At 39.2% G+C, this 18,265-nt stretch overlaps 1 protein-coding gene across 1 annotated transcript; it reads left to right on the top strand.

Moving 5' to 3' along the window:
- The first annotated feature begins 9,071 nt into the window (after positions 1-9,071).
- Positions 9,072-12,421, top strand: LOC112195964 (probable aldo-keto reductase 2). The gene is made up of 5 exons (XM_024336206.2): positions 9,072-9,873; positions 9,947-10,147; positions 10,894-11,066; positions 11,148-11,250; positions 11,966-12,421. Exons 1-5 carry the CDS (start codon positions 9,661-9,663, stop codon positions 12,302-12,304), a joined length of 1,029 nt encoding a protein of 342 aa, XP_024191974.1. The 5' UTR covers positions 9,072-9,660; the 3' UTR covers positions 12,305-12,421.
- The last annotated feature ends 5,844 nt before the right edge of the window (positions 12,422-18,265 follow it).

Below are 18,265 nucleotides of genomic sequence, written 5' to 3'. Positions count from 1 at the left end.
ATCAGATTTCCAGATCTATTCTCAAACCTCCCATCCTCCTCCATCTCAGACACCTCACCCTCTCATCTTCATCCGACTTTTCTCTTTTTCCACAACCCCATCTTCGCTTCCAACTCTTGGAGTCTCGATAGGGATCTATTCACTTAACTTCACACTTGATGATTGCAGCAGTACCGGCAAGCCACCGCAGTGTGTGGACATCGCCGGACCAGTGGTGTTGTGATGCATGGTGGTCTCCACCTCCACAACTACCTTTACTAAGTTCTATGTTTTTCTTGTTTCTTCCTGTGCATGCAATTTCAGTGTGGAGAATGATGGTGGAGAGTTATTTGGCCTCTGGAAGTCAAGCTTCTATCGGAGCTCATCTGGCCATGGTGGTACTCACAGCGGCCAGCCTGTGTTGCAGCGAAGACTTTGGTTTTAGATCTAGGTTTTCTGGTATTTTGGGCTTTTGGGCATCGGCTTGTCAGTTAGTTCTAGTTTAGGTTATGGGTTGTCTATTGGGTCTTTGGGCCTAGGACTCCTATTTTTCTGTATTACCTTTGTAATATGGGTTTCATCTAATGAATGAATTTATTTGACCACAAAAAAAAAAAATTCTATTTCTTTCAAAAAGATTTTGCCCCCACATGAATATAATCCTGCGTCCGCCACCGACCACACGTTACCACACACCCAATCCTTAGTGACCCAAACCACCTCCCCAGTCGCCACCACTGCAATCAGCAAACCGACCCCGGACATCAACGTCGCCGGAAGCCCAATCACCACCCAGAATAAGAACACGAAATCCGACCCCGATCAAAGACTGGTCTGACCGAATCCACTACTCGCAGTCGCCACCCCCTAAAAAATCCGCCCAACACGAACCACCGCCGCTACAGGCAACACCGATCAAGGAAGCAAAGAGAAAAACTTGGAACCAGATTCCGGAAAAAGGTTGAGGAATCTGACGAAGGAGAACCCCGCCGCCATCATCCTCACAGTGACCGAAACCTAGTCTCAAGTGTCCAAGACAGTGGAAAATGATAGGGCGGGTGGAAAATCAAAGCCAAAATGAAATTGGTGTTGTGGGAAATTAATACCAAATCAAAATGGTTCCCGGTAAGACCTGCTAAGGAACTCCAGGTCATTTGTGTTGGCTGAAAGATTTACATGCTCTGCGGACTAAAAATCTTAAGTTCCCGCGCATTCTTTGTTGGCTGAAACGATTAGAGAATAGAGATGGATCCAACAGAGAGACGATGACCACTCGATTAGGTGTGTCTTCGAAGTTCGAACAAAGCTAGCTCACTCGCTTCAATTCACTTTTGCTTTCTCTTCCCCTATTTCCTAAGGACCACGACTCTCCATTTCTCTGGTATATCAGTCAGGGTTCTTATAATAAATCTATGCTAGATATAGAATGAAACTTATGGGATTATTGGGAGAATTTAGGGTTCATGTTGTGATGATTTGGGCTCTCTCTCTCATTTTGTCGTTCGTTGAAATGATACTGTGATTGCTTTGGTTTTTATTTCGTAGGATTTCTAACCATCTTTGTGCTACTTTGATTGTACAAGTGGAGCATGAAAATTTGATTGATTAACTGATCTCCATGGGATCACCGATTGCTGTAAATAAACCTAATTTTTTGACTTCTAACCATCTTTTGTGATACTTTGATTGTATAAGTGGTGCATGAAAATTTGATGGTTAAGTAATGGCTGGGATTTAGCTTAGGACTCAGAAGCAGCTTCAGCTTTATGTAAATAAGCCTACAGTTGATTTTATCTCATGGGAATATTGTTGGTTTCGAAGAAAATATGTATGCAGAGAAGAAATCTGTGTCTGGTGTTTAGGCGGAGTACAAACTACAATCTGATCCAGTGCTTCTGGCCTTCAGTGACTCAATTTTACTCTAATATCTGGTTTTGTTTTCTGTTTTAGCCTTTTAGGTATAGATAAGTACTGTGGATGCTCAGCATACAGTGGTAGTTCTACTTTGGATTAATATTGTGCTAGCTAATTTGTGTGACTGAACTTCTTGTTGATGCAAGTATCATGAACTATTTTCGTGAATCCTGGTATATTAAAGAACTCTTTTTTTTTATTCTTATAAAGTGGGTTGTCATCAAAAGTAATGGTAGATGCACTTGGGAGTAATAGCAACATCACACGTGCTTGGACGGTTTTTTTTTTTTTTGAGTGACTGTTCTGCTTCCTTCCACCCATAGGAAGCCACTAGTATCATACCCAATCATAATCTCATCACCACACAGTACGTACAGTGCGTAGGATTTGAAGCTTGTGATTGTAATATATGGATTTGTCTCTGCATTGTTCCTTCGTAATCCTCCTCCTCCTTGCTTATTGCTAATTCAATTTCGACTATAAGAGCATCAAGATCTCGTGACCTATCTCTTGCTCAGCTGGAAAGACTATTGATAGTCCTATATATAGCTAGCTAGGCATGTCATGAAACAGAACACATTTTGTCTAAAAGCTACACTGACTGCTCCTTTCCAAATCAGTATTATTTTTAGCGGTGTTGATCCTATACCTTTCCCTATCAAGGCCTCGGTCCCTTACCCTACAGTAGTCTCTGAAGTCTTCAATCCCAACAGCATTCAGCGCAGTACGTCATTAATTATCACGACTGTGTGTCTGCCTAACCCCGCTGCGCAGCAGCTCTTTCTGCTCAGGAATCAAAACTCAAATCAGTCATCTCCAACTCCATGGCCACAAAACTTCAGAAACTTCATATGCTCTGTCATCATCGCCTCTTAGTTCTGTCAAAGCTGGTTCACCTTGCTCCAGATCATGATCCCCTCTCTGCAAATGAGCATCCAGACAAGTTCAAAATTACTGTCACCTCCTACGCCCTTGAGCTTGTCTTGTGAGAATGAAACTTAGCAAAAGCCTTTACCCTCTCCAAGGAGTTTAATCACTTGTGCTGATAGTAGACAGGTCTTTTAAATTCAAGCATTTGGATATCGGAAAGGGTCTGAATTTGTAAAGGTGTCACCAAAATGGTTCTACCAAATTTAAATAAAGATGTGTTGCCCCTATAATACCCCTGTCTTGGAATTGCTAAAGAGTTGACTGAGGTAGGGACGTGGGATTGTTTGGTGCTTAAAAGTGTTGGGCATAACGGTTGAAAAGAGAATTTTGATATACCAATTGATTCCTTTTAGAAATAAGATTGGTGTCCAACAGTTTATCACACTTGTTATTCTATTTGAACTTGAAGGGGCGGAGGTTGTTCTTTCTTTGGGGGACGGCTTGATGAGAAGGCTGGCACTTCTGGAGAACAAGAACAGGCACTTGGGATAAAGGAAGAGTTGATGAAGTTGATAACAGATTGACCTGTCAACCTCTTGAACTGGAGTACAAGGATTTAACAATTGATCGATGTTGCAATTTCGATCTAACAACTGATTAATTGAGTCAAAAACTTGAAAGAAACAACTGCTGTCCAGCTAATCTCAGTATCCGAGGATTACTCGAGTAGAAAGCTTCAAAGAGATTACTGTAATGAATGCAGCCAACCCCTGTATGCTGTCCAGAAAAAGATGGCTAGTGAAGTTCTAGTTGCAAATTCAATGCTTGACAGAAGGTACAATCTCAGCTTCTTTATCTTTTTCCAAATTGCTCATAAGTTCTAAACACTTTAGTTGTGATCTGAATGCAGCTGCAATCACCCATTTAGTCTCCTAAGAATTTCTGCATAAGCTATTATGAATTTTTGAAATTACTGTAAATAAGTTGACATTTCAAATCTGAAAATCCTGGTCTTCATATTTTTATTTTAATCAATACATGTAGGTAGACCAAAGTTCTTGCTTACAGGACTTCAAACTTTAGATTAAGGTTAAGAGTTTCCAGAAAGGACTAATATTAGCAAAGTATAAAGTTTCCTCTATTTACAGATCATAAGTATGGTAGTTATAAAAGGCAGGGTACATGGAGATGAAACTGTATAGTGGTATACAAGCTCGGCTTGCAATGGAATTTCCTACTAGGATGACTAACTAAGAGATTATCATTAGTCAATTGGAACATAACACCGGTTTCCTTGATATGTAGAACTTAATTAGTTAATTGAACTTACTAATAAATGTCATACTAAGTAGAAAGACCAGCTTGATGTTTATAAGGATAAATGATATTGAAAACTAAGCTGAATTATTTGTACTCCATTGACCACATATCTATTACTGTACCAATTTTTTCCTAAGTAGTATGCATTTGACTCGGTGGTCGCATTGATGGAGATCTAGTTAGCTTGGAGTCTGTTAATATTTGTATGTTCTTGTAATTATCAAGTTAGTTTCTTAAATGGATCTGTAACTTTTCCCTAATGTCATTATATTGTTTTGGGGCTCTTTCTGGTTTCTTCCCTTCGGATCCTTTATGGATCCGTCTTGTACCAATAGAGCTATATGTCTAGGTTTGCGGATTGCAATTAATTGTGAGAAAATTCAAGTCGCATTATCTATCAGATCAAAGTGTATGTATATGTAACTATCAGTTTTATTGTCAATTTCGTTTGTTCTAGATCTTCACTTGCTTTCTTTACATGCTTGCTACTTGAGTGCTTTAGGATATTTATGTTTATATTACTTTCTTGACAAGAGGAGAAGTCTTTGAAACCTGTTGTGACCATGAGTTTTGTTTTCTGAGGGACTAAAGCAGATGGTGGAAGCGGCCTTAATGGAAGAGGATGCATTCATCAATGCCCAGCAGTGGAATGGCCATTAGCAAGTAGAAAATATGCGTGCTTTTTGGTGACATTTCTAGAGAGAAGAGTCTTGATTAGTTTTGTGAGAAAACATATGAATGTCATTATGTTGACTGCTGACAGTTTTTCTGTTTGTATCACCCTATCAATTTCCCTTTGTGGAGTGAACATATGAATGGATCTGCTCTTTCTTTTTGATAACTTCAACTTCTGCTGACGGAGGGAGAAGTTTCTTCATTTCTCATACATTTTTTCCATACGTACAAGTGCAACTAGCTAGGAGCATGAATATATAAAACAGCAGCAGATGATCAAGTGTCACACACTATCTAGCTCCGAATCCAAACGCATGCTTGAACCTAGCTTCAGAAGCAGATCTCAGATCATAAATTAAGCACACCAAGTACTTCACTGGTGTTTTTGACTTTGACCTTATTGCTGCATATCAAATTTTATCCGACTTCTCGATCAGCTAAAATTTGATATGTCTGAGGAAGCATATACATGTTCTTTCATCAGGCACAATTAAGGATATTTTGTTACACGACAGCCACCATGCTAGCTAGGTAGTTAGGTACGTACGCAAACTGGTTTATGATTTATTAGCTGCATATGCATCGATCCTATGCATGATTAATAAGGTCAAAGACAACAGTGGCCTAGCTAACTAGCTAGCTAGCTAGCTAGCTCTTTCCAAACCCAGCGTAAATCTGTGAAGATCAAATTAATAAGGACTGCGTGCTTCAGGACTTACTAGAAAATAGGAAATCCCACAGTACATATATAGTGCCATTTCATCTCATATCTTGAGCAGTATATGTATCGCCTGGATGGCATGCGCATTTTCCTTTCTGAAGACTCCCACAGCTGCAATTGGTAAATTAATATCAATGACAATTAAAGTACTAGACATAATGGAGTCTCACTGCTGAAGAGACAATTAATATCAATGGAGTCTCATTGCTGTCATTTACAGTCCAAATGACTAGTAAATCGGTAAATTCAAGTTCGGGACGTTATACTAGTGGTTTGAGTTCTATTACTGAAGAGCCTACTTGCATTTATGAAGATAATGCAGTTTGCATCGAACAGATGAAGCTAGGTTATATCAAGGGTGAAAATACAAAACACATATCGCCAAAGTTTTTCTACAATCAGGAATAACAGGCTTTCCTCAAGATTCAAGTGAATCAAGTAAAGTCTGAGGAGAATGTGGCAGAATTGTTTATCAAATCATTGCCTAAGTCCATATTTGAGAGACATATGACAAACATAGGAATGCGAAGACTTTCCAAGCTCCCTTGACTAATGTAAGGATCAGGGGGAGGTGTAGACATAAGGGGAAGTCTAATACACACGTCATCATCAAATGTAATAGGTGCATTGTGCACTTTTCCTTTCGACTAGGGTGTTTTTTTTCTTTTTTTCTTTCTCACATGGTTTTTGTTTTTTACTTGGCAAGGTTTTTAGTGAGACAACAATTCATGCACCATCTTGTCTATGACTTGGCACAAGGGAGAGTGTTAAAGGAAAAACACATTATGTTAAAGAACAATTCATTCATCTGAATTGCAGTGGGGGATTTCAAGCCATCATATTCATGGATGATGACTAGTGCACGCTGAAAATACCAGGACCTACCTTGCAGTATCTTGTTCCTGTCCTTGCGCAGATCAAAAGATATAACAAAACGCTTCTGCGCTCTTTCTTGGATCTTAAATGCAAAGTTGAGAACCCAAATACCCTTGAAATGGCACTACAAATCCGGTGCTGTAAAAGGCTTTGTCGTGAGAGGTCGTGTAAAGAGGTATGCCTGAGAGCCTCACCAGGTATCCGCTCCTGGCATCTGGGAGATATCCACCACATCGTCCCCTACGAGAGCCAGCGACGATGCAAAACTTGCTGCAACATCATCGATCGTTGCCATAGAGAGAGTGCTCGAGAAACAAACGCAGATTTCTAGGGTTTTAGGGCGTCATAGCGGTGCCTTGGTGTTTTGCAACGTATGAGGACAAATTTTGCAATTTGGATTCAGTTGGATGAAGGTAATTACCTGGGAAACATATTCCTTGTCTAATAATACAGGTCATTTCACTTAATAAACTTATTATTTTTCCCTCATTTATAAGTAAAAAAAATTTAATTTATTGTATAATGATATTTGATTCATGATTGACTTGTCAAACATCAAAAAAAAAAAAAAATAACGAATTACAGGGGAGGGTAGTTAGGGCAATTTATAGAAAAAAACAAATTGAATTAAAGTAATTGAAAAATAAAAGAAGTGTGTGAATATAGAAAATTGGTGTGTGAATAACGTCACCCATCTTTTATAATTTTTTTTTTTTAATTTCTATTCTAAACCGGAATAAAGCCAATTATGAGGGGAATAATAATAATAATAATTAGGATTAATTTCAGTTTACCTACCTGAACTTTCACCCATTCTTCATTTTAGTCCCTGAACTTTCAATTTGATCAAGACTACCCCCGAACTCTCAATTTCCATCACCCGTGTCCAACTCTCCTAACGCCATCCAAAAATTCTGTTTACTGCTGACGTGGGACGAGTCAGCAAGCACATTTTAAAGCTGTCGGGCCCACAAAGAGGGCTAAAATAGACAATTTGCATTTTTTTTTTTATAACAAATCAGCTGCGTCTTTGTTGATCACATTAACCCCAGATCCCTGAGCCTCGATCATTTTGGGAAACAATTTCAAACCTCTCACAAATAGGGATATCGGAAAATCTTTTAACTCCAACAAACAACACAGCTCAATCAATTCATGAGCTTATGACTCGAAACAACAACTCATTCAACTCGGCCATGAGTCCAACTCAGACTCCTGACTCACCTGCAATGCACAAGAACCTACACATTATCGCCCTTCTCTTTCCCATCCCTTTTCATCGAAATCTCCCACATATGAAGGAGCACCACCATGACACCCTTCTCTTTCCCATGCCTGTTCATTGAATTTGAATCCACCGATCGCAAAATCTCTCTCCAACTTATCGCTCGACCTGGGTGTCTGCGACGGCGATAGCGACACCAATCCTCCTCTTCTCTGCTATGACTATACCGAATCCATACCTCCCAGAATCCTGACCTTCATTCAATCAAAATGGCTTTGAGTGAAACAATCAACGCAATACTGATACAAGGCAAAGCAAACATCACAAAAACCTCTACCAAAACGGAGACACAGATCCACAGAGAGCACAGATCAAAACCAAAATGTAAGAATCAAACTTATTTTAATCAGAGGAGAAGGAGCTCAGAGCACCAGACCTCAAAAGCTCCCGAAATCCTGTTATTCCTCTTCATCTTCGTCTCGTCTTGTTCCTCCTCTTTGGACTCGAACACCGGACCTCGAGAGCTCGAAGAGGGCCAAGCTAAGTTTCTGGTTTCAACTTCAATCTTAGGTTAGGTGGCTCCCTAAGTGGGTTGTTCTTTCTCGGGACGAGGAAAAAGTAGATCGAGGTGGTTGAAGGGTGCAAAAAGGTGAAAGTAGATCGAGTCATTCGCAGAGGCATATGCGGGCAGAAGCTAGTGAAATTCTCCTCCGCATGGCGGTCGTAGAAGGTAGAGGGACGGCGGCGCTGCGGCGGGTTTGGCGGTGGTGCGATCCGCGCTGGGATTCATAACCAGCGGTGGCTCTTGTCCTCCTCTAGCCACCTGAAGCCTTGAACTCCCGGTCATCATCGCTGCGATCGTGAAATCATAAGAATGAGCAGAGCCCAGATGAGATAGATATGAGGTAGAATTTGAGAACCAAATCAAATTTGAGGCTTTTTTGAAGAAATCAGAAGAACCCAGATGAGGAATTGGGTAGATTTCACTACCTAAATCAGACTTTGAGGTTCTTCCATGGAAACCCAGATGAAATTTTGTGCTTGGAGTTTTTGTATTTTCTTCTTATTGAAATTGCATCGTCTAAGTTTGGGATCGGAGGAGCAAGAGAGATAGAGAGAGAGAGCGAGAGAGACAGAGAGGGCGATGCAAACATAGGCCCTTTTTTTTTTTTTTTTTAGTGTGGATGTAAACAAAGTGGAAAATTTTGACGAGGGTATTATAGGAATTTAACCATTTATCTCTTGCCACGTCATCAATTGACTGATAATTTGGATGGCGTTAGGAGAGTTGGACACGGGTGATGAAAATTGAGAGTTCGGGGGTAGTTTTGATCAAATTGAAAGTTCAGGGACTAAAATGAAGAATGGGTGAAAATTCAGGTAGATAAACTGAAATTAATCTTAATAATTAATAAGCTAATAAAAAAAAAATCCAATTCCGAAGTCATTTAGCGCCAAGCAAACCAGTGAGCTCTTCCGCCTATTTGATGCTCGAGAGTGATTGAGAAGAAGATGAAGAACTTGTCGCCAGTGATAGATTTTTCGAGAGCGATTAGGAAGAAATGGTAGAGATGTACGTGCTTTGTACTCGATCTGCGGACCTTGCCGCCTGCATTTCTCCCGAGATGGGATAGGTCTGTGCTTCGTCTTCAAAAACTAATCCGATCACTTGTTCCAATCGGGTACGCCAATTCGCAATGCACAGAAGCTGTTTGATTCATTGTCTCTGAGAGTCTGAAGCTGACATGTCGTTTTACAGCTTGAGTACGACCTAGGTAAGCGGCAACTGCCCATTTATGTAAAAGCGGCACTGGCAGCCGAGACCGCTGTGTTTGGCTTCCTTTTGGTCAGGGATCCATCTCTGTTGGTCACTCTGACGTACGTTCTTACGCCATCCCCTCGTTCCATTCTACTCTTCTTTGACCTCACTGCTGACGCCATCACCACCACCAACTGTTTCCGATTCACCGAACAAACTTATATATATATATAACTCACCCAAGCACCTTCCTTCACTCACTCTGCTACTCTCGATCTGCTTCTGCTCACTCACTCACAGTGAGACATTCAACACATAGACATGGCGGGTGTGAGGAGGATGAAGCTTGGGTCACAAGGCCTGGAGGTGTCAGCTCAAGGACTGGGCTGCATGGGCATGTCAGCCTTCTATGGCCCCCCGAAGCCCGAAGCCGACATGATCAAGCTCATCCACCATGCCGTCGACTCCGGCGTCACCTTCCTCGACACCTCCGACGTCTACGGTCCCCACACCAACGAAATTCTCCTCGGCAAGGTATGTCCTTCACTCTTGTAATCGATTACTATTTATATGAGATTGTTTGAAATTCATTGAACTGATGGACCAGGCTTTGAGTGGAGGGGTGAGAGACAAGGTTGAACTGGCCACCAAATTCGGTATCAGGTTTGCGGACAACAAAATGGTGATTCGAGGTGACCCGGCATATGTGAGAGCTTCTTGTGAAGGAAGCTTGAAACGACTTGGTGTAGATTCTGTTGATCTCTATTATCAGCATAGGATTGACACCCGTGTCCCCATTGAAGTCACGGTTTGATTTCTTCTGTTTTCTCTTCAATCTCGCTGCATGCAGTCATTTAAGTTCATAGATGTTACTAGTTACTCAATTTCCTCTAGTTTGTGGTTTTCCTAGTGGAACTGAGGGCTTGACCATTACTAGATGCTGTTTTTTTAGCCTCAGCTGCTTCGTATTGAATTGATCAAGTTTGAAGAGGTTGTCAATGATGAGTGTAAATGGCCCTTTACAATCTTGCTTCACTTGCATTGCATCAAGTGATGAGGAAATAGTCCCATCTTTCAAATCTTTACACTCGGTTTGTGTAAGGATGTCTCATTCTCTGTCATCTTGATAATCAGTGATTTACACTCGGTTTTTTTAGTTGCTTTTAGTACCAAGGCTTTGATTCTATAAATTTAATTATATTTTCTATTAGTCATCTTGTTGGCACGACACCTATGAATAGAAGTACATGTTGATTAGAGTTGCATCCTTTAGTACTACAGGTCTACAGTACAGTCCAGAAATTTATAATCTTTAATCTATATGGAAAAGATTTTGTGAACTACCATTTGTTAAGCACAAAAGCCACTACATTCTAGCATCATTTTCAGTGTATATCATTTCCAAATTTGTTAAATCACATAATGTTCTGTATTATCTTGTAGCTTATTTATCTTCCCTACTAGACTATTAATCTTTTGTTACTGCAATGTGTCAGTCAGTTATTTTGAGCAAGATCTCATTTTCTTAAATTCCTTTATTTTGTCTTTTACAAGGTGGGGGAGCTCAAGAAGCTAATTGAAGAGGGTAAAATAAAGTACATCGGTCTGTCTGAGGCGTCAGCTTCAACAATAAGAAGAGCCCATGCTGTTCATCCAATAACTGCTGTGCAGCTGGAGTGGTCCTTGTGGTCAAGAGATGTAGAGGAAGAAATAATCCCTACTTGTCGGTAAGGCTTGACGGAGCTACCTAGATTATTATAGAGTATGTTGCTAGCAATTCATTGATATTACTGTCCCAAATTTCTCAGGGAACTTGGCATTGGCATTGTTGCATACAGTCCTCTAGGAAGAGGATTCTTGTCATCGGGGGCAAATTTCATCGAAACTCTTCCCAATGATGATGCTCGAAAGGTTGGTTACACAAATATTACTTGTGATATCCATGTGCATTAGATAATAAACATATGTATTATCATCATGCTACGGTTTTGAATGTCTAGTCCTTCTATCTCCTTGAAAGTTCTTAAAGCTTATGTTTGTAGTTGACCTTTAGTAATCTGTGTTTGTGCATCCTGGTTGACTTTATTCAGTAGTCTTTTGTAATTCCAGTATCCAAGCCTTAATGTATCACTCTCGAGAGGATCACTAAGTGATTAAATTTCATAAGATTCATAATATGTTTTGAGCTGCGGTTTCTGAGAGGAGGTATTGCAAATTTCATCATTTTTGCCCTTTCGATTTCAACTCCAACACTTTTGAGAAAGTAGAAATATTATTGATAAGTCAGGTAGCCCAGCAACTCTCACTGCAGCTCTCACTGCACAGATAAGTCAGGTCACCCCTGCTAATTGATTATTCAACAAGTCAAAGTGCACTGTCATGCTTACTCAACAAAAGGAGTGCCATGCTATGATCGTAATCATAAGAAGCTTATTATAATTCTTAATACAATTTTCAAATATCTTTTAGTGCTAAGAAAATACGGCAGTTGATGTGGAAGAAGCCCAAATTATTTTTCGTTTTATGTACGAGTGATGTTCAATCTGCTTATTAGTGCCTTTGGTTATCGTTTAGTTTGATAAAGCTATATTTCTTGATGCTCAAATAAGTACTGCGTTGGTTGCAGAATTTTCCCAGGTTCCAAGCTGAAAACCTAGAGCATAATAAAACAATATTTGAGCGAGTAAGTGATCTTGCAGCAAGGAAGGGTTGCACCCCATCTCAACTAGCACTGGCCTGGGTTCATCACCAAGGAAATGATGTGTGTCCTATACCCGGAACCACCAAGATTGAGAATTTTAACCAGAACGTTAAGGCTCTGTCTGTGAAACTGACACCAGAAGAAATGGATGAGCTTGAATCTTTTGCTTCCGCAGATGCTGTTAAGGGTGACAGGTATCAGACTGGCAACAGTACTTGGATGAACTCTGACACTCCACCACTGTCTTCATGGAAAGCCATATAAGTAGGTGCCTGGAATCTCTGAGTTATCTCCCAATAATGCCTCTTTGTGCCTTGAGAATTTTGTGAATTTGTATTTTTTGTTTAAAGACTTGGTAGTACGTTAGTCATCCCTCATTACTTGACTTATTTATCAAGTCTTTTGTTTACTTCTCTCTAAGACATATTTAAGGGTTTTTGTCCATTTACCCTAACAATCTCTGGTCATAGGAGACTTCGTCGGAGTTCAGTCACTTGTCGCCTGAATCTAGTCACTTTATAGTCAAGAAAAATTGCAATTATTTTTCCATTAACAAAATTTGAAAAAATGGCATGAAACTTTTTGAAATTTTGATATACTAGCGCCTAAGCATATGTTAATGGACTTCTGTATTTATAAAATGAAAAAAAAAATTGAAAACAATGGTCACTCTTATGTTTGAGGGAACTTCTCCATATGTTATGGAAGATGTTGTATTTTTTCATTATTTTTTTTTATTAGTTTACAATTGTATGCTATGTTGAAGAATGTTGACTTTTAATGTGCCTTGTCAAACTAGGTTTAGTTCTATGGTTGTAATAGGAGAGACGGTTCTAGAATTTCTAGTTCTATTCGGAATAGGTTTCCTTGTATCGTAAGAATATGTACTTTGTAATCCCTATATATAGGGCTCCTATTATCAATAATAGAACATACACGAATTCTCTCTTTGCATCCTAGTATCCTAAAACACGTTATCAACACGAGCTCTAACCACAAATAGCCAAAATCTTAAATCCAAATACAAAACCCTGAGACTTTTTCAGCCCCCGCTACCCACCTTGAAGCTCTTAACACCAGGAGTCTAGAACAGGGGGCAGAACCACCAGAACCGGTCTGAAACACACCGAATTGGCCATCAGAAGCTAAAAACCATCCGTAGCAAATTTTCCACCGGTTCACCAACTTCCAGACCTCAAATTGTCACCAAATTTTGCCAGCAGTAGCGTCTCGATCTCAGGATTCATGAACCGGAACCAAATTCTCTACAACCGGTCTAGAAGCCCCCGAACCGGCCTCCACAGCGATTGTACCTCCTCCAGAAAAACTGGCAAATTAGCCAGTTTTTCCTATTCCGGCCAGCTCCGCCAGCCTCCAGCCAAGCTTAGCAGCTCTGGTCATCTTCTATCGCAAGTATCTGAATCAATGTTTCAAGCTCCGAATCGACAAGTAAGTGTTTATATTAAAATTCCAGCTTTCCATACTTTAATTTCTTCTTTTTCTTCGAGGACTTGCAACCTCCCTTCTTCTACATCACACCTTTCTGTAACGTGGGTTCAATTCTCAAAGCAAAACCATGGGGAGTTCACTCTTTATAAGAACTAAGAGTGTTTGTAAACCACGGACTAAGAGCGTTCGTGAGCATCGAAATATTACGAACTAAGAGCGTTAGTAAGCTATAGACTAAGAGCATTCGTAAGCATCAAAATTTGATCATTTAAACATCATTTTCTAGATCTAAGTCCAAACTTTGGAAACTATTGTCAACAAAGACATTGGCTATAACTATTTCGCTACTAGGCGCATCCAATAAGTGTGATGTCTAGGAAAATAGTTGAGATAAGTGGTACTTAAGCGAGCTTTGCTCCACCGACATCTCCTCTTACTTTCCTGGTCATGCTTAATTGGAGTTACTGAAACAATTAAGTAATTACTACTTGTCTAAAACTAGATTTGGATTGAAATTTTGATCTAGAAACTTTGATATAATCATTGGCTTTCATTGAAATAAAGTATCTATTTTGATTCGAACTTTATTCATTCAAGTATGCTTATCGGAGAGCTAGAACGCCTCGTGGATAGTGCTACTACGCACACCATACTTCGAAATAGGCAATTGATTATTCCTATGGATGTCGCCTACTCGATCTTCTGTGACTACAATGGCTGGATCATCAAAATTGATTCATGGTAGAGGACCAGCCCAATTTATGTTGCCACATGGCACAACTATTAATGTCACTGAAGCTCTATATGCTCCCAGGGCTGGAAGAACCCTTTTTAGCTTTAAAGATATAAAAGCCAATGGTTTTCATGTGGAAACACATTGTAAGAATGGACAAGAGTTCCTTTGCATCACCTCTAATGACTATGGACATAAACAAGTCTTAGAAAAACTTACTTAACGCTAATAATGAACTGGAAAATATCAAAGTTCAATTATCAAAGCTAAACCAATGGGTCATTTCATGATTTTTCAAAAAAACTATACTTGTTTTACTCTCAGTTTTTGGTAGCTTAAAGGCGAATCTTCAATGATCATTTTGAACTTGGTTTCGTGAAAAAGGGAGTTGAAGTGAGTCTGCTATGCTATTTTTAACTTACTGCACTGTTTCAGAATTTCTCATGTAATTAGCTTTTCTGTCACGCCTCATATTGTTTGACAATTCATTTCAAGTGCGAATAGCATGAAACTCTGGAAAATAGTATCTTTGAATGTCTACTTGAAATCTGGAAAGTTGTGCTGCAAATCGCAGAAACAATAGTTGTTGGTGAATAACTGTTATTCCTACTTCCAATTTTTTGAAACTGTCTCAAGCTTGCAGCTTATTGTTACAAACAGCTATAAATCTTGTTTTTTTTTTTTTGTCTACATTGTAGTCAAAGGTAGCTGAGGTTGAATGCAAGTTGGCAATAGGTTCTGTTGAACATATTGTTGCTCGTGCCACTGTTATGGAGTGCGAGGATCCTTCCCAACTCGTTCATTGCACTCCACTAGGGGATGGCAATGTGCGCGTTTCTATCTATGCCGCGCTTGAGGAGAAAGCAAAAGTGCCATTTCCTGTGAAAGATGAAATTGAAACAGTGAAGCAGGCTATGAGGAGTTGGGTGGCATGGCCTAAACACCTAGTCATAAAATCACATCTCAAGGTAAAAACTCAGTCTAATTCAATCTATAGATACTTTGGTAACATTCAATTGTTTATAGAAAGTCACATAACTTTAGATATGCAGCATATATTTATGATATATACCTCACATTTATTTTCTTATTGTAGAAACCTCCCAAGGATAGTGCTGAAAAGAAGAAGAAAAGGAAAGAGATAGGGGAAGAGGACTCGGAGATTAAATTTGGCTTGGCTAAATTGGCACCATCATTACCAGCTTCATTGAAGATGTTATGTTTGTGGGGTGAAGATGCATTCAAAGATGGGCATACAATCAGCTTCTACATGGAGCCTGAAGTGTTTGGATTTTCTTGCAAGACTTATATATTGGGAAAAGATGTTCGGTGACTGGCAAGCATGAGGGAATTAACTGGAACTTGCATTGTAGTGTACCAGAGGTAGAAAATATGCAGTACTGTTATTATATATATATATATATATATATATTTTTTTTTTTTTTTTTCTTTCTCCCCAATGCCTTGATAAGAAATGCAGTTGCTGAAACTTACTGACTTAGTGTAAATGTTTGTTATCAGGTACCTCTATGATCAGTTGAAGGCTTATAAAATGCTTGACATGGTTGCATTTATTGACCCTTCACTTGTTGGTGCTGTGGGGTATGGGAATGGAACTGTCAGGACCCAACACATCAAAGATAGGTTTGCAACTGCTAAACCAGGACAGATGTTCATGTTGCCATTTAACTTGGGGTAAGTTCACGAAGGTTTGCAAACTTTCATAAGTAACTTGTGTCTGAACAACAAAATTTAGTGTTCAGGATATATGACATTTTGCATGCATGTAGTGATCATTGGACTTTGACACTTGTTGATCCGGATAAACAAAGCGCCTATTTTATGGACCTGCTAAAAAGACGTTTACCCACAGGAGATTGGATATGTCTATCATGGAAACGTAAGTCGCTGGTTTACATATTGATCACACATGCCTCAATTTTATAAAATCTATTGAATACAGTTGTTGCCTCCTTTCCTATATGGTGCATCATCAATTATATTGTTGTTTTGGTGTAGTGCTATGCGTATGTATATTGCTGAAAAGAAAAAGCAAGGCCGGAGTTCAGTCCAATGGAAAATTTTGGCTGTAAGCTTCACTACTTCTGATTTTCAGAAAACAATATTTCAGTTTGTCCGATTTCACTTCTTGAGTCATTTGATTGTGTTTAGGGCATTCCTCCCCAACGTAGCAACAAGGAGTGTGGATACTTTATCATGCGATACATGAGAGATATCATTGAGGATAAAGACATGTCATTGTTTCCTATGAAGGTATCGACATATATATATAGCTATAAATATAGTCACTTGACTCAATTTCTCAGAACTTTGTTATTATATCCATGCCTTATTCACCAAAAAGTTTGGTCACTAATCCTTTTGATATAATAAACTGATTTCAGTGGGAGAGGAGAGGCAGCAGCCAATACACCCAAGCAGATATTGATTAAGTGCGAAATGAGTGGGGGAAGTTTGTTGTCAACACATATGTGCATGAGCCTTAAAGTAGCGCGCTTGTTGCTGGTACAATTTTGGTAAGGAAAGCATCTTTTTTGTGCTTCTCTGCTGGTACATTATCATGCATGCACCATGTGACATGTTTTGGAACAATACATGTGTATCAGCTTTTTGATGTCCCAAGTAGATGGGCATGCACTAGAATGCTTTTCTTGTTTAAAATGTTGGCTTTCTTATTTGGAAATGCACCTCTTTTGCTTTTGAAGTTTAAAGTATTGGTTAGATTACTCATTTGGTTGTTTCCAATATTCGTGTTTGATGGAGTACTGTTCATTTGGTAAATAAAGAAATGAATGCACAATCTAATTCAAGAATGAGATGTTCAAATGATCACACAACAGAATATATATAATGTCGACTGCCCATTGTCTGAATGGTCGAAAACGGGGCAGAAACTGATTGCCATCATTCATATCACACATCAGTTTTTAACAAATCAATGTATTCTAATTTCTACTCACACAACAGAAGCAACTAAACTCAGTTGTCCTAAACATTAATCATACAACAGAAGCAATTGAACTCTGTTGTCCAAAAACTAAATCAGACAACAGTTGCAATTGAACTCTGTTGTCCCAAATGTTGATCATACAACAGATATAGTCCAAGCATTGAAGTTTGAGGATCAATCAGACAACACAAAAAATAAAAATATGTTGTCTGATATGGTTAACATACAACAGCTTGAAACCAAGCACTGTTGTCTGAAGGAAGCGCTTCAACTACTGCGCAGCTGCGCATGGCATCTGCCGAGCCATCTGTTGAGCCATCACACAACAGTTATACCACATACCCGTTGCCTTTTTGTTTATCAGACAACTGTGTTCCACCATTGTTTGAATTTTCAACAGACAATAGCTCACTCTACAACGGTGGCACTCCAAATCAGACAACAGTTTATGTCTGTCGTCTGATACGTTTTTTGGCATAGTGGTATATCAACTCTTAGGTTAGGAATCTATTACTTAGACTACAAGTTAATCTGTTAATAAGTAATACATTAGGATTCTGAAAAGTGACTTGATCTCTAAAAAATATCTTTATGGGAGGATGAGGGCTAGTCATCCTATATAAATAAGTGTGCATGTTTGGTCCCTGCTCTTTCTGTAACAAAGTATTCAGTCCTGCCCCTTTGAAGGAACAATTAGGTTTACTAGGGATGTAAATCGGGTTGTTCTTGCTTTTCTTTGTAGACATTTATTATTACTCTTCCTGTAGTTTAAAGCTAGCTAGCTTTGACAAAATTAAAGTGACGTATTTTCCAGCCCTGACACCCAAATGTACTAGATTACATGTTTACGTTTTATATTATTATTATTATTATTATTATTATTATTATTATAATATTATTATTATTATTATTTTTGGTGGGGGGTGGGTGTTACGATCTTTTCTGCGGCAAGTATAGCCGACTTAGACAGGCTCTTGTGGAGGCAAACAAGCCAGTTCAAAATGAATGACCAGAGATAACTAATAGAATGCAAGCAGTATAGCTCACTGTTGTCCATAAACTCAGAATTGAG

The sequence above is a fragment of the Rosa chinensis genome, chromosome 4, assembly GCF_002994745.2.
Source record: "Rosa chinensis cultivar Old Blush chromosome 4, RchiOBHm-V2, whole genome shotgun sequence".
NCBI lineage: Eukaryota > Viridiplantae > Streptophyta > Magnoliopsida > Rosales > Rosaceae > Rosa > Rosa chinensis.
Note: the sequence above shows the minus strand (reverse complement) of the source record. Positions and strands in the feature narration are given on the sequence as shown.